We start from the raw sequence: 16,441 nt of genomic DNA, 5'->3' as shown, positions 1-16,441 counted from the left end.
TTTTAATTTTACTTTTACTTTTACTTTTAAATTTAAAGTTAATTACTTTAATTTATACATCAAATTAATAGAAAATCACTATCTTAATGTTATACATTAAAAAAATTGTTAATATTACGAACATTAGGATAATAATGGGAAGACGAAGGGAGATGAGTCGGATTGAATAAAAATAAATTATTAATAAATATTAAGGTCATATAAAACTTCTTTCTCCCATTTAGAATAGAGATATTTTAAGACTCTTTATGTGTCAATAGAGATACGTGATTGAGAGAAATGTTTGTATGTAAGTGATTTCAAACACTGTTTTTAAGCTATTTAGTCAATTTTTTGTTATATGTGCTGCTAAATAAATATTACTAAATAATATGATCCATTTGATCATTTTGTGTTCTTGCAATGAGATGAGTTTTTTTAGCCTAGAGTTAACATGTTTTATTATTATATGTCATTTGTATTGATCATGTTGTGTTTGGATTGTATATGTGATTTGTTTGTTCACCGAAAGAAAATAGAAAAAAAGACCACATATCCCACAAAATTGGTTATTTTTTAATTTTTTATTGTTGAGATATTTTGTTAATTTTTAAACACATAATGCATGTTTGTTGTTTGCTTAGATTATATAGTTTGAAGTGACTTAGAAAATATTAAAAATGTCGAAATATTTTTTTGTTTTTACCTTATGTCTCAGAATATCAAGAGATAATATTTTTTATTTATTGGGACAAATGTATTTCCAGACTCGTGTCTATAAATCAATATTTAAAATTTTTACTACATTATTGTATTGTCTATTCAAAATTTTTGTATTTAGATTGATAGAAGGTATTTGAATTTGAGTTTTTATGTGCTTGCTTATATTATTTTTGTAGTATTATTTATTGTGAAAATAATAGGTGGGCTAAAAAAATTTGGTACATTTAGGAGTCCTTTTGTGGACGACAAACATGAATAAATTGTTAAAAGATATAATATCCAATAGATTTTTGGTATGCGATTTTGTTCTAATTCAATGATTATGCACGATTCTAAATTTTAATTATATCACCAGTTAACGCATGCTTTGTTGTTGCTAGATATATTTTGTCAATGGTCTAATATTTTTTTTGGTTTAAGAAAAATTGTGTGACTTTATATTATATTTTTACGACTATTTTTCTTAATAGTTTTATTAAAGGATTTTTTCATGATGATTTCCAGGCACCATTTTTCCCTTCGTGTGTTTTTTTCCCTAAAAAAATATGTGAAACATCTAGGAAATAATGACGTTAATAAGGTGCTTTCTCTTTATTTGAAAAAAATATTGGAAAAATTATACAAATTGTGAACAATATAAGTTAGTGTTTAATTTGAGAGTGTTTTATGCTTTTTGTTGCTTATATATATTTTCATTTCTGTGTTATTGTATTAAATAAATTATTTTTAAACTTTGACTTATCATTTTTCTCTTATCGAGGCTGTTTGTGTTATGATTTTTTTATTCATTTGATTAATATTATTGGCGGTAATTAATTTTTCTGATATTATATGATGTGCCTTGTTGTTTATATGAAAATAAGTATGAGAGTACATCAATCAAAGCCACATATTTTGGGTCTTCTGTCCTATGAAGAGGATAATAGATGATTTATGTGAAATATGTAATTTATTGGTTCTTCACAGGTATAGTCTATGAAATACGTCAGATTTTGAACAGAAAAGTTAAGACACCCAAAAGACCGAAACCCCAAAATAACACAAAAAGTTGCCTCCCAAAAATCCTCAGCAAAGCTAGAGAATAATGGCTGACCAATACCAAGAAAGCCATGAGCACCAAAATGACAACCAAGAACAACCACTCAGTGATCATCAGCATTACGTGAAGCTGTTGTCCTCATATTTAGGCCTCAGTTTCGCAATTTTTCTTGGGTCTTTGCCTAAAAACTCCATCTCTTTACTCTCTACACTTCGAGAAAAAAATAAAGCTCTCACCTTGGAGCTCATGCAAGCTGAAGAGCAGCTGAGGCAACTTCACTCGAGAAGGAAAGAGGACTCAAAGGCAAATGCAAGAGTTGTTGAAATCTTTGCCAGCCACAGACACGCATGGCAGCAGGAAGAGAAGAGGTTGTTGCAGCAGATCGACGAGGTCAGTGAAGAAATAGTGTTTTTGCAGGGTAAAATTGAGGAATTTGAAAGCGTGAGGGCTGAATTGGAGGGGAATGTTCAAGATTTGAAAAGGGAAGTCAGTGAGAGAGATGAAATGCTGAATTTTGTGAGCAGGAGTAACTTTGAGGTAGAGGGTAGTGGTGGAGATTGCTATGGTGACATGGAGGTGAGGTATGGGAAAGACGGGGTGTCAGAAGGGGTTGAGTTGGGGGTAGAAGAGTGTTTTTTGGAAGCTGGGTTGGATGAAGCGGGAGCTGTTTATGGGCAGAGTACAAGAGGGTATAGTTCAGATTTCTTGAATTCTGCAGCTTCAAAATTTTGGTCTGAGAAAGCAAGTCCCTGGCAGGTAAGATAAATGTAATTTCTTTCTGTGGTTTCTTTCGTGATGTGGTGGAGTTGTGGCTATAAGGTTCTAGTTTGTTCCTTACGAGTTTACGATACGGAAAAATAACTTTGGAGTAGAGACATTAATTCTATGGTCATGAGGGAACTGAAATTTCTGTGTACAGAACTCGAAATATTGAGGAATTTGACTTCCTTACATGTTAATAGAACAATTTTGTCCTTCTTGGTTCTCCTTTTGAGGTCTCTGGGGACTTGCTTAGGCTGATGCACACATGTAACAAGCTTTTTCTTCTTCTCATTCTTTTGTGGTTCTCTGGTTGCTTAAAGATCATGATTGTTCTTCATTTAGCTTTAAAGATTGTGTCTCTTGACAGGTTTTTAATAGGAGTCGACTTAAAAATGGTGTTTGAACTCCTCATGATTATCTTGTGTGCTGAAAATGATTCAGCATCTTAACGTTGTTCTTGTTCTTGAACTGAATCTTGATGGGAAAAGTTAATCTTTCAAAAAACAGGTTTGAATTTTGGACAAGTTGGCGTAATTGGCGGGCAAGTTCAAATTGCAATTGTTTTCTGACCTGATATGTTACGTATTTACTTGTGTTTGTTTGGATTGCGCAAAATTTTACCCTCTTTGTCTGGCCTTTTGTCCTCAAATTGTGAAATCTTTGTCTTGATTCACTTTATCTAAATATGATGATCAAGAGCTTGCTTTTCTATTTGTTTTATTTCAATGGTTCAATCATATTTTGGACCACCTATTTTCGTAAACAGTCATTAATGGAATTCTTCTTGCATATTTTCACTCCAACTATACGTCTGTTTTTTTGGAGCCTGACAGTGACACCTTATCCTCTGTCCACTAAACTTCTCATGCTTTTTTGCCTCTGACCACTGGAAACCAAGTCCTCTGCAACGAGAGCACTTGATTATTTACTTGAAACTTTGCTGTCACATGGAATGATTTTCTCGATTAGGCTTTTATAATTCAAATTATCATCAGATTTTCCATCGATGGATGCCTTTTTCTTATTATATATTAAATTGGTTTTTTGGACATGCATTTGCAGTTTTTCAAACCTTTCTTCTCGTGAAAATACATGTGATTACTCCTTGCGCTGGATTTTTTCGATGGATTTCATCTTTGGAGAAAGTTGGTTTTTGGCATGTCTGATTGGTCTTTATTAGAACTGTTAAACATGTATCCAGTTCGCCTCTTGACAGATAATAAATGGCTTCATCAACTAAAATGATTGAATATTCATGCATATTGTTCCCGTTTATGTGATTATCCCCAGTCATGGCTCCATCTTTTATGAAGAAACCAATGTATTGAAATTCGAAGTGAGTTCTTGTTGGTATTGATGTTTTACGTCAAAAAAATTGGGTTAAGTACGCTGATTCTGGATGTTATGCATGCAGGATATGCATTACGAATCCCTTGAATCTCAGTACAATATGAAGCATTTTGTGGCCAGGTAAAAGTTTTTCTATTTATGACATTTTTGGAAATTTTGATGCTATAAACATGAAACAAATGTGAAAGCCCGTCATCTTTTGGTTCAGAAGAGACTCTCCTTGGAAGGTTGATGCCGACTCTACTGGAGTTTCCTCTAAGCTAAAACTACTCGAGCAAGAACTGCTAAATTTGGAAAGAATCGGCAAGACAGATCTATCAAAAGTGCCATATCAAATGCGAAAGCAGGCCAAGAGGTATCAAGCATTAGCAGGAAAAATTGATGATCTGTGCAGGAAAATGGTAATTTCTAACGTGCATAGTTACTTGGCATTTATCAGCTACTGAACTAATTAAACTGGGATTTAGTAGTTCTAAATTTGTGCCTCATTTAACTTATGCTTTTGTATATACATTTGACACCTCGTTCAAATTTATGTTCTCATATGAGGCCTTATTTTTACAGCAAGCTAGCGATCCCTGCGAACCCACCATCAGTTCAGACTTCCGAACACAGAGACAAACCGAGTTTTTACTTGAAGCATTTCGACTAAAGCAACGCGCATATGAAACAAATCAGAAACTGATGGCTTTACAAACCAAAGCTGGAAAATCCTACCGTGAAGAGGAATTTGAAGGCCAGGCTAAACTAACCACAATTCGAGCACTGGGTTCGATAATAAAAAACTTCAAAGAAATCCAGAGAAATTTAGAGATATGGCTGGCCCAAATAATCGGAGATCTTGAAGGAATTTTGTCCAGAGATGGTACTTCTCGTGTAAGAGAGTACTACATATCTAGGTACCCTTTTGTTCGATGATAATGATTTTTCAAGAAAAGTATGGTCACTTTCGATGATTAATGGTCCTTAAGTGGTTGAAACGGTCCTCGCCAGATTAATGCATATGGTCCTGAAAAAACAGTTGCCAAAAAGTAGGATTGAATCAAACTGTTTTTTAAATTCAAGGGGCCAGGCAAGAATTTCAGGACATCATAAATTTTGTGGAGTTTTCAAGTGAAAAGAGTAGATTGTTAGTGTATATCAATGGCCTTGGTTTAATAATTGATGATTGTAGCGTTCATGGTTTTGGATGGGTTCATAGAATGAGAAGCTATGCAAAGATTGGTGGTCCTGTGTGGATAACAGTTTTGCTTACAAATCTGTGCTGCTAGATCAAGCTAGGGACCAGGAGATGAGAACTTGTTCTTTGTCCGACTGTTTCATTAAATGAATTTCAAGAAAATTCTGTGGCAGATCCAATAATTTAGATTGGTTCCATTGGTTTTATTGGATATCTTGTAATATGCTGACAGATCCTACCTGTACATAACTTAATGTTCTTGTAATGGGCAGCACTTGAAGAGGCTGAGGAATTTTTTTGTCTTTTTTCCCTTGACATTCTGAGGCCATGTTTGGTTGGATTTTGGGAATATGTTTTCGGAAATCATTTCACAATTTAGATCCGATTCATTTTCTAAAGATGCATTCTTATATCACACTTCCTCGCTTGATTCTCAATGTAACGGTTGATTGGTGCTGAGCTAACTATAGTGCAAAATCGCATGCAGCATGATTATTTCTAATTCAAAATTATATTTAAGATGAAAAACAAAAACAATTAATTGTGTTCTGACCAAGAAATTTATTCTGAATGTGAAAAATATCCCACAAACTATTGTGAAATATGTTTTTACTCGGCATAAAATATATATTTTCTTCAGAATAGAAAACTAAATATTATCATGTGATTCGTTATTTTCTGAAATAAACTCCGATATTTGCTCGTCCGACGCGTGCTATGCGTTGAACTTTGAAAAGCGTTATTCGACTAACATTAGGAATCAAGTGTTGCAAAAGTTTATGGCTCATGCATTCCAAAAGACACAAAAATTACAAAATCAAGCACGCGTGTGGTGAATCATTAATGTCTTCTGGTGCTGGCTGTAAGTGGTTCCGCCCAATATACATACACATATTTTAGAATTGGTGAAAAGGAAGAAAAATAGTCAGTGTCTTTACCCTTACAAGTGTATCAGACTAAAAAGTAAAAAAATTCATGTTACTTCTACTCTTTGAACTGATTATACTTTTTGTTCGAGCTGTAATTTCCTCTTGTATTATTATGGAAAACGTGTAGCTGACAAGATTTATTCAGAGCAACGCTTGAATTGAAGAATGATCTTCGTTTCGGCATTCTTTTTGCGAACAGCCCAACTCATAAAAATATGTGATGCGATCATACTTTTTGGTCTAAAACCTCTTGCTTTTGACACTGGGTTCGGGCTAATTTGGAACTGAATTGAGTATATCATATCAAGCAATTATCCCTCATTCCAATGATCAAATTNCTAAAAAAATACGAGGAAACTTTTGTACAAATTCGTGCAAACGAGTTTGAACGAACTCGATAAACATCATCATTCATCGTTCCAAGCACAGGTTCAAGATTTTGCAGAAAATTCTGGTACTCCTCTCCTCCAGGTATCTATCCTTCAATTGTTCAAACAATTGTCACTGCGTATTCTTCATCCATCACATGCCCATTTCAGATGAACTTTTGTTGTTTAAATCTATTCTCTCTTTATGCCATTAGATGTTTGGCTAATGGTGCTCTCGAATATGGTAATATGCAAAATAAAGGCTGAATTTTTAATATTCTTGCTCTTAAATATATGGGTTTACCAATATTTACGTGCCCCAGGATTTGAGAAACGCTTGAATTTTCTAGCATTACAGGTATGTGTTTACCAAGATTTACATGTCCCAAGGGAAGAGATGATGAATCAAGCCCTCATCTTTATGTGGCGAATCGTGGTCCTTCTGTTGGACTTTCATATGAAATTATTGCATTTATTTTCGGTACATATGGAGAAGTTAAAGGAGTCTATGCTGCTGATGAAAGTGGGACTCGGGTTATTGTTTCTTGTCAAGAGAAAGGAAGTGCTCAACGCGCTTTAGAAGAATTGAATGGAAAACCATGTTCTAGTCTTGGTGGTCGGTCATTGCATATATTCAGTATTCTGTACAATCACTTGATAAGGTACGCATCTTTTGCCACTCGGCGCTCTCCTGCTAATTTTGTCAAGTGAAAGAGATCAAATTTCATGTCCATATTCAATTCTCGTTCGTTCTTCTCTCCCATGTGGATTCCAAGTCAGGAAAGGGCCTTGTCAATGTAAGCTTCCTCAATCCTCACTACTGTGATTCTCAAAAGAGTTGATGTAATTCTTGCCTGAATCAACATGTCGAACACTTGTCTAAATTTTTTGCGACAATTTTCTAAATTTCGAAATTATAAATCAAATTTGACTTTTTCTTTTTTGTGTTATGGAAGAAAATGTCAAATTTATGTGTGTTTCTTGTACGCAAGAAAGTGTAAATTTTCAAAGTTCGGTCACTTGAGAATACCGGCAAGAGTGTTTTCATCTTTGATTCGCAGAAGGGTTGTCACCAAAGTAAGATTTGTACAAAGAAAGGAAATTGATTATGAGCAACGAGAATTAATGAGATCCAGTAGCAAATTGAGTAAAAATAGAGGCACCAATACATGTAATGACCGATTATGCACCCGCACTCACCACAAGTAGCAACGTATTCAACGTTGATTACCAGTAGCCAAATCAACTTGACAAAAAGCATTATAACAAAGACGCGAACTTCACAAGCTTTAGTTCTTCAACCATGGAGGGCTGCAATATTATATAATACGCCTCATGTGGTTAAGGAGTCGAGTCTGCAAATGTCCCCTCGACAAAGAGGGCAAACCCTGAAATCATTGCACAAGTAGGTCAGGTAACATCTGATTTTTTCAAAAAAGTTTTGGCCTTGAAGAAGTGAACACAAAGTGTACGTAAACAGAATAAAGCTAAGAAAAAAACACCTGTGAATTTCTTTGAGCCATTTATCCACACAAGCTCTATGGTATTCGTGACGGCAAGGCAGTATCCTCATGCTATCTCCATCCTCGTATTCAACAAGGCATATGTAACATCTGCTAACATTTAAGGTGCAAGGGACGTTAAGATGGATAGGGTAATGTTATTAAGTTCTGCAAAGAAACACATGATTTTCATATTTTCAAGAAACTTTGAATTAAATTGATTGCTCACTGTGCAGCTTCATCACTTGGCTTCCTTTTCAATTTACTAAATATTTTCAAAGGCAGTGACTCAACCACTTCGTTGGGCGCTGGAATGGATGCAACGAAAGAAGCAGTGTTCCGAGTGGATAAAGCAACAGATTGCTGGTGAATTTCATCGAGAACCTAATTAAAATGTGTGTAAAGATTCACCTTTGTAGCAGTCGGCTAAAAGATACTCGGGCCATGTAAACATAGATGAGTGGAATTACCTCGAATAAAGCCTCTGCTAACATGCCGATTCTAGAGATGCTAGCCCTTGCAGTAGCTTCATCATTTGAACTAACCTCTGGGGCAGCAATGCGACAAGTGCAACGACCACCTAGATGCTGACCAGATAAAATGCAAGACCTGTCATGGCCAGAGAGATTCTCTAAACGGCTTCCTAGTTGTTGAAGTGCCCGTACCTAAGACAAGAATTGTTACATTGACTCGTATAATTCACAATTTGCATCTGCTGTCCTGTAATGAGCAGGAAGATTAAATACCTGAGATCTTATTCTTCTTCTACGTTCAATAAAATTTGATGGATGCTCCACGACATCATGGTATCCAGTGTCCCTAGCTCGTGGGATTTCAAATTCTTGATTTTGAGTACCATAAAAGGATATTGACATGTTTGATAAGGCATTACCAGAAGAAACCGGCAGACTAATATCATGTCCATAGGACATCACTTCCCCTGGTGCATCACCTGAACCTTGTCTCTCAGTAACTTGGCTACCATGTCTCACTTCCCTGTTTTGTTGAAAACGATATAGATCTAAATCAGGAACAAGTGATCTGCGAAGGACTCTGTCACGAAGCCTTCCAACGCTTAACGTTCTGCTGAATCGAATGTTACGTTCTATTCGTTCCGGAGCAGCAACTCTTCTGTTGGCAAGTCTTAGTCCTGCACCATCTGTGTTGCTATTGTTTATATGAGAAAATAAATTCCGAGTACAGTCTATTCTTGCATCACCTCCACTGATCACCATATCACGTCTAGAATTCATCCTTTGATTATCTTGCAAATTATCGGAATAATCAGAACCATAAGGGCCGAAATGCAAATCATTAGATGCACAATGCCCACGCCTCATTCTGAAAGGTCTATTATTAAAACACGTAGGAAAGATTTCACAACCTTGTGACCTGATACGACTACTGACATGATTAACTTCTTCTCCTTCATTCGAAATTGTGACATTAGTAGAAGAGGTGGGATAAGGATTTGAGGAGCCCAAACTTTTTGCCCGGCTCAGACGGAAGCTTAAGTTTCCAGGATAAAAACTGAAGCGAGAAAGGAAACGACTAGGAGGATTAAGTGACTGAGAAGACACAAGTCGAGATGCATTGTGTTGACTAGACACAGAATCAGTGAAGCTCGATTCACCCCACTCATCGAGCTCGATATCAGAGGTAATGCAGTTCGTGTGATCATTTTGGTCAGCTATATCTTTCCTGTAAATTTCAGCCGAAACTTGAGAAGCAACTGTTTTCGACTCAGTCAGACAACAGACAGTATTTCCATTCTCTTCACCAGGGCAATCAGATACCTGAGGTATGAATAAGCACAAGCATGAAATATTCTTACAGAAAAAGCGGCATTTCGACAAAAGTCGTTAAATATAGGCCATAAGAATTTGAACCCATTACTCTGTTCACAAAAATAACCGCATACAAGTAGATGTACCCAAGAGATTCGATAAAAGATTGAATGTTGATCTAGAATGTCAGATAATTACACTAATTAAAAGGTAAAACAATTAAATGCAACATTCCTCCAGAGTACACGCAGGTATAATATAATCACCATTTTCGCAAAAAGTCCCTCCAACCCCCAAAGAAGACGACAACCCATATACGCGCGCATTACTGATAAATCCAAACACAAATCGGATTGCCAAAAAAAAAGTAAAATCTTTTGATTCGATCTAGCCACCTGGGTTTCATCATCATCATCGAAGCGATTTCCAAGGCAAGAAGATTTGAACAGCCTGGTTCTGGTGGACCGGTTCCTCCGTACAACAGCTCCAGATGACGGCGACGACGCGGCACGTGCATCGCACTTGCTAGCGCTCAACCCCATCTCAGCTCAAACTTCAAATTACACTCTACATTCAAATAAGTAGCTTCACCATCTAGATCAGTTCCCGCAGAAAGAGTCAGATCCAAAGCTTCACTTTTTCTGAAAAAAATAGTTGCAATTTGAAGAAAACGGAGTTGAACACTTTAGTTGATGATTGTATGCAAGCAAGGAGCCACTGGCAATAATGGCGTGAAATGTGGCTGTATTTTGGGGATTCAAAATTGAAAATTGGTCGGACGCCATGTGGGCGCAGAGGTGGGGTGAAGATGGGGACAAAGGGTATGGGTCCAGACCAGATGGAATTCAGCCCATTTTCAAATTCAAACCCAACAGTGTTGAGCTGGCGTAGCCCAAAACTGGGATCGGGGCTTTGTTTATGTCTTTTTTGTTTTCTTCTTAGATAAATAAATAAATGTGAATTTGACTGAAATTAATTTCAGAAATGTTTAATTTTTTTTTTGGAATAATATGACTGTTTCGTATTTTTGTATTTATACGCATTTATAAAATATTTTTTTTATCCATATCTTTCAGTTGTATTATTTCCATATTAAAAAAATTATCTAGTTATTCCTAATAAATTATATGTTACTAGAAGAGATTGATATTGGCAATCTCCGAGTTTCTTAATTTTCATTTTCGATATAATTTCAATCACTCTTTTCATAATATATAATTTAAAAAAAGGCCAATCTTCGCTTTGAAAACTTGAATCCCACGGATTATTTTGATTTTTCCTGAGGAAATCCATTGATGTTTATACTATAAATATATAGCAAATTGCCTTATTTTTAACTACTTTTTTTTCAAGAAAATCTTGACAAATCTTCACCAGAAATTGAATACGTGCTTTTTCTAAGCAAAAGCACTTTATAAAACTTATTTTTCCCTCACCACAGGTTCCCACTATGTCGACATCATTATTAATCAAACAATAAATTGTATCATTAATTAATATCCAGCCAGCCTACGATTATTTCCAGTCAAGTTCAAAATTGCCCAGTATCCAATAATTCATATTTATTATTATTTATATGGACTCCACATATAGAATAAATGCGTCATTGCTACTCCATTCTCAATTATACAGATCATCTTTTTTCGTGTATCCCAAATATATAAACTTGTATCCAATTTAGCCATATTCTTCTATTTTTTTTTATAATATACCTCTATTTAGTTTGAGATCTTGATGTTAGAAAAATAACAAATCACTCTCTCATTAAATAAGGGTAAAATGAAAAAGTTTTTTGTATAATTATATTTTTCATGAATTTTTTAATCTGCGTGAAAGAAACACAAGCCTATATAATTGGAAGGGATATTATATTTCTTAAGATTATGTTTCAAGAAAATCATCTCATCAACCATTATTTTTAATTACCAATTGTGACTAACAGTCGATTATTTTGAAATATGTTCTAAATTGAAAATAAAATTTTAAAAAAAATGATTTGAGACTTTGACATAACTCAAGCTCAAGGGAGAAGATTGTCCAAGTCAACTAACAATAATGTGCAACATCAAATAGTTTCTCTTTAAAATACGTGTTTTTAGTCGAGGTACATGTTTAAAACTTACAACACATGTAATAAATTTGAAATTTCCAAACGTCATTACATTGATTATACTAAGTTGTTATTGGTATGAACAATCCCAAGCACAGAGTTTCTCTGCACCTTTATTACATCTTCCCTTATTTGAATGCATAAAAGAATCATATAGAATGTTTTCTTCAATATATATATAAGCCATCTTGTTTCTTTAAACTCCAAGAATACCAGTATGGGGCTGTATATATTCATACCAGTGGATGCTCTTGAGAATCGAAAACACGGTTATGACAAGTTTTGTCGCATGGGTATGGACAGTCGATCTTCTGAAACGGACTTCTGTCATAAAACCAATCTGCCATTGCTTCAGCAATTGTCTGCACCACAAGTTTTCTTGGTGTTAATGAATCTGAGCTGACTCGAGTGAAAACAAGGGGTAAATAAGTCATGAAACTCGTGATGAATCTAAGTAACCTTTTCGTTTAATGCAGGAGAGTCGGCACTGTGCCACGTTTCTTGCATTTCAGTTTGGCAGTGAGCATAGCACGAGTTGACGAAGTATCCTCTTGAAGTGGAGGCGCCTATTTCGGACAATGCATAAAGAAACTCCGTTCGGAAACCTGAAAAGTATTCGTGGTGAGACACAAAAGTCGTCTGATGCAAGGTGGCAGCCAATTTTTCTCGGAAATTCTCTTTCCGCCCAAGGTTTGAAGTTGGGAAAATTTTGAATGTGTATCTGTACAGAACCGGTTAAAAGAAACAATAAACGTTTTCAAGATACATAGAGTGCTTGTGGTCATAGCAATAACCTTGCATTGTTTCGAGTTGAGAGCCCGAACATCTAAGTATGTCGAGTTTGCAGTCGTGCCAGATACCACGAGGATCAGCTACACCAGGAGCCAAAATGTTTTTTATCTGGTACATGCAAGTGTAATCGGAAGATAATAGGTAAGAAAAATCAGGATTCAACAGAGGAGATTCTCCCTTCTTCATAGGAGAATATTTTAATTAGTTGCATTCTGCTTGCTTAAAGACAAACAAAACTTGAATGAACGAACTAACAATCAAGAATTTAGAGAATCTGAGGTCAGGAATAAGAGCTGACCTGCCACGAGTCATAGGCTGCGTTTACAATGAAAAGGGGTGTCCGAATTCCTTGCACAACGTGTTGTGGGAAGAAGCACTGCAGTATTTTAAGTTGTACAATTACGTGAGATCATTTATTCAGCTATAAGGGGAAAAATTACTCAATAAACATGATCCTACCAAGCCAGGACTCAATCTTGAGGTACAAGAGGCGGGCAAATTCTTTGCTGATCCCTGAATCCAAATAAAATATGAAACTTAGGCTGAAAAGAAAAGTGGAAATGATGGGGGAAAATAAATAAAAGAACATCATATTACATGTGTTCTAACAACATTATTATAGAAATTTGCGATATGCAGTCCTCCAGAAACATCTCTCCTGTTAAAAAAGTAACGGAACATTGGCGCCAAAGAAAATAAGCAACGATATATGCATCCATGTTTGAATTAATTATTTCTTCGGTTATTCAAGTCAAGATGAAATCTTACGCATTGATAAAATAGCCAGCATCCGAAAAGCACTTTACTCTGGTGCCCATAGGAAAGAGAGCTTTGAAGCTATCACAATGAAGAATCGACGTCAATCCACCAGCCGAGCATCCCGATAAAATAGCCTAAATTTTCAGGAAAAAAGAATCATTTTTATTTGTCTATTCCAAGTTGAATGAAGGAAATGACTCGTGTAATTTTATTTGAAGGAAACATGATAACATTTTCAGCATTCTTCATTCCACTGGCGAACAAGTCCTCCATCACAGCTAGAAAGACTCTTGCTCCTCTGTAGTGGAGATTGGTAGCCTGATCAAAGAATAAAAAACATAATAGCTAATCCACTTTCAACTTCTTGAAATCCAAAAACAATCCGATCGAATGTAACTCACGGGATTTACTGCTTCTATGTCACCTGTAAATGATGCCCCATCACAGTATCTAACCTTGATCCTGTTCCAATTATAGAAATCTGGTGTTTGGTATTAGAAACATGCAATTTATCAAATCATTCCCCAAGTTCTTAAAATTTCAATATCCAGGATTGGAATTCTAAAGATTGAATATTGACGCAAACCGGGGTTAAACTGAGGCTTGTTGCTCAATATCCCAGAAAATGCAAGCTGCTGAACCATTTGCTTGGAGGAACCTAACCGAGTATCCTTACGTGCGAGACAAGTCGTAACATTGTTGCACCATCCTCCTCCCTGAGCATTAAAAGAACATCAATTGAATGATATGCACACATTTTTTAGCCACTTATACATCCAAGAACTCAGAGGAAACCTCCAAGAAAACCACGGCAAAATATACACCATTTTCCACATGTAGATCATTCCATACAAATTTAACTTCATATACTATATACAAAATAAGTCGTGCGTAAGACTCTGAGAGCAAGCCCCGCTAGAAAGACTCGGAAATAGGACCCATTGGTGATCATGACCTTAAGTTGGCCTTCAAGTTTACTATATTTAAAGGCTTACACTCAATGTCAGATAAAGTAGAAGGCGATTGTCCCCCCTTCCTCCTCAAACAAGAAGGAAACTAAGATTAACTGTGTAATCTTTCTAGAACCGCAAGTTTTGCAGTTCGAGATCTATCAAGTCAACCCACCATGGCCTCCTTCCCGAGTTCCTATCTCCATCTCATATTATCAAATTAAACCACCTTGTAAATACACTTTCTAATCTAATCCTCCAAACAGCTCAACGGACAGTAAATTATGCGGGTATTGTTGGATAAGCCAAGGCAAAAATGATTGTTCGTTCGCTGAAAATATTTGGGCAAGAACAAAGATATATTCAGAAAATGATCCCGAAATTCCGAAACTGACCAATGACTTAAAATTATGCAGTTTCACAAGAATTTCAATAGCATGCAACCAGAGGACCGACCTCAATCTGAATCAACCAGCTGTTAGCTCCAGCTCCAGATCCCTTGTCAAAATGATATGCAGGTGGACTTCCATCCAAACAAACTGCAAATTACAGCCATAAGATATACTTAAAAGTTGCATAATAAGTTTATATATTCAACCAGAAAAAACTTGAACAATTGGTTTCCATATATCATTTTCGTATTCTTTTACCAGCTCCTTTTGCTACAGCACTCTCAAGATAAGTGATATCTACATTGACGCTCTCAATTCCCACCACCACCAGCATAAAAACCAGAATGGCCAGCCATTGCTTGAATATTCCGCTCATTGTTCTGTACATTTTCCATTCAAAATTCACCATTTAAACACGAAAATCATGAAAAACTGAAAAATATGGTCGATAAAACAAAAATTTTGAACCAAACATTGAGAAATAACATATTTTCCAATCTTGGAAACCCATTTTAAGAATCAAATTTCATTAAGAGAAGAAGCTTGAATTTTTACCGTGGGTTTAGCCGTTTAAGTATAGTAACAGCTTTTGAACAATTAATTCATAATTATTTGGGATGAGAACCCAAAATTCTTGTACCGACACTTATTCTTGAGTTAACTATTTTTTTCTTTCGCTCTTTCGTGGGGTTTATGTAGTTTTTTTAAAGGGTAATCGGGTCGAGACCCGACCCAATCCATCGAAAAATTCTGAGCCATCAAGAGTCTTATCAATTAACGCGTCGTGCGTTGAATAAACAGTGCGAAATGATGGAAGTGAAGTGGAAGCGACGGAATATGGGCAAATGAGAGCAAATAATTTCCTTCATTTAGTAATTTTCTTTTAATCGTTATGTTTGTGAGATGACAAGGGCCTTATTAAATTCATTGATTTGCAATTCATGCTAGTTATCGGAGACTATGGCCGTATGGGTTAGGCCGGGACTTGGGGGGAGTTCTCGGTTTGTTTGGAAAATCGCGCAGTAAAAGCTGTCGTCATCGAGCTCCAAATTGATGATAACGACGATGATTCGACATCGAATGTAATCAGTCTTCCTCTATCTCAAAAAAATAATAATGATACAATACATATATATTTTTTTAAATTTTATTCTACGAATATTTTAATATAATAACAAATGTTCGAATTTTAATGTATTCGATAAGAATAGATAAAATAATTTTAAATATAGAAAAACTTGATAAATTTTTTAAGAAATATATATATATATATTAAATAATTTTTTTAATAATGAAAAAAAGTTAATTAAAAAAACTGATATAAACTCATCAAATTATGATAAATTAGGTTTTTAGTATTAAAAAATAATCAAGAACACAAGAAAAAGAAAGAATCTATATAATTTTTAAAATATATAAATATTTTAAATGATTTCAAAATAATTTTTACGATAAATTATGTGTGAAATAAATATATTGTTTCTTGAGAAAATGATATTTTAATTAGTTTTGAAAATAAAAAATAAATTATTTTGTTTGTAAAACTCAAATCTTATGAAATCTTTTCATTTTTGTTAAGATTTAATTTACTTATATCAAATTCCACCAAATATCAATCTTGTTTTAAAATTCTATGATACCAAACATTCAAGACAAAAACTTGTGTGAGACGGTCTCACGGGTCGTATTTGTGAAACGAGTATCTTATTTGGGTCATCCATGAAAAAGTATTACTTTTTATGCTAAGAGTATTATTTTTTATTGTGAATATATATAGGGTTGACCCGTCTCACAGATTAAAATCCGTGAGACGGTCTCA

At 35.1% G+C, this 16,441-nt stretch overlaps 3 protein-coding genes and 1 long non-coding RNA gene across 6 annotated transcripts; 2 read left to right on the top strand and 2 right to left on the bottom strand.

The window, feature by feature from the left end:
* Positions 1-1,728: 1,728 nt before the first annotated feature.
* Positions 1,729-5,431, top strand: LOC140968039 (uncharacterized). 2 transcript variants are annotated; one of them, XM_073428881.1, is made up of 4 exons: positions 1,729-2,497; positions 3,918-3,973; positions 4,065-4,254; positions 4,418-5,431. In XM_073428881.1, the coding sequence occupies exons 1-4, from the start codon at positions 1,787-1,789 to the stop codon at positions 4,769-4,771; spliced, it is 1,311 nt and encodes a 436-aa protein (XP_073284982.1). In that variant the 5' UTR covers positions 1,729-1,786; the 3' UTR covers positions 4,772-5,431. The 2 variants fall into 2 exon arrangements, with proteins under 2 accessions (XP_073284982.1, XP_073284981.1); XM_073428880.1 differs by having other exon boundaries at positions 4,062-4,254.
* Positions 5,432-6,302: 871 nt separating this feature from the next.
* On the top strand, positions 6,303-7,655 carry LOC140968007 (uncharacterized). The gene is made up of 2 exons (XR_012173680.1): positions 6,303-6,433; positions 6,689-7,655. It is a non-coding gene; the product is annotated as an uncharacterized lncRNA (long non-coding RNA).
* On the bottom strand, positions 7,453-10,540 carry LOC140968005 (uncharacterized). 2 transcript variants are annotated; one of them, XM_073428838.1, is made up of 6 exons: positions 10,015-10,540; positions 8,579-9,628; positions 8,303-8,497; positions 8,062-8,195; positions 7,833-7,943; positions 7,453-7,718 (listed from the first exon to the last, which is right to left on the bottom strand). In XM_073428838.1, the coding sequence occupies exons 1-6, from the start codon at positions 10,159-10,161 to the stop codon at positions 7,664-7,666; spliced, it is 1,692 nt and encodes a 563-aa protein (XP_073284939.1). In that variant the 5' UTR covers positions 10,162-10,540; the 3' UTR covers positions 7,453-7,663. The 2 variants fall into 2 exon arrangements, with proteins under 2 accessions (XP_073284939.1, XP_073284938.1); XM_073428837.1 differs by having other exon boundaries at positions 8,062-8,216; positions 10,015-10,534.
* A 1,190-nt stretch (positions 10,541-11,730) lies between these two features.
* LOC140968023 (pectin acetylesterase 8-like) lies at positions 11,731-15,491 on the bottom strand. Its single transcript, XM_073428858.1, has 13 exons — positions 15,178-15,491; positions 14,881-15,002; positions 14,687-14,769; positions 13,867-13,996; positions 13,682-13,761; positions 13,512-13,598; positions 13,290-13,414; positions 13,119-13,179; positions 12,981-13,034; positions 12,820-12,897; positions 12,524-12,629; positions 12,189-12,334; positions 11,731-12,091 (listed from the first exon to the last, which is right to left on the bottom strand). Exons 2-13 carry the CDS (start codon positions 14,996-14,998, stop codon positions 11,963-11,965), a joined length of 1,197 nt encoding a protein of 398 aa, XP_073284959.1. The 5' UTR covers positions 14,999-15,002; positions 15,178-15,491; the 3' UTR covers positions 11,731-11,962.
* Between the last annotated feature and the right edge of the window lie 950 nt (positions 15,492-16,441).

This window comes from Primulina huaijiensis, unplaced genomic scaffold, assembly GCF_012295235.1.
Source record: "Primulina huaijiensis isolate GDHJ02 unplaced genomic scaffold, ASM1229523v2 scaffold32015, whole genome shotgun sequence".
Lineage (NCBI taxonomy): Eukaryota > Viridiplantae > Streptophyta > Magnoliopsida > Lamiales > Gesneriaceae > Primulina > Primulina huaijiensis.
The sequence above is the reverse complement of the archived record's forward strand: the minus strand, read 5'-3'. Positions and strand labels throughout refer to the sequence as shown.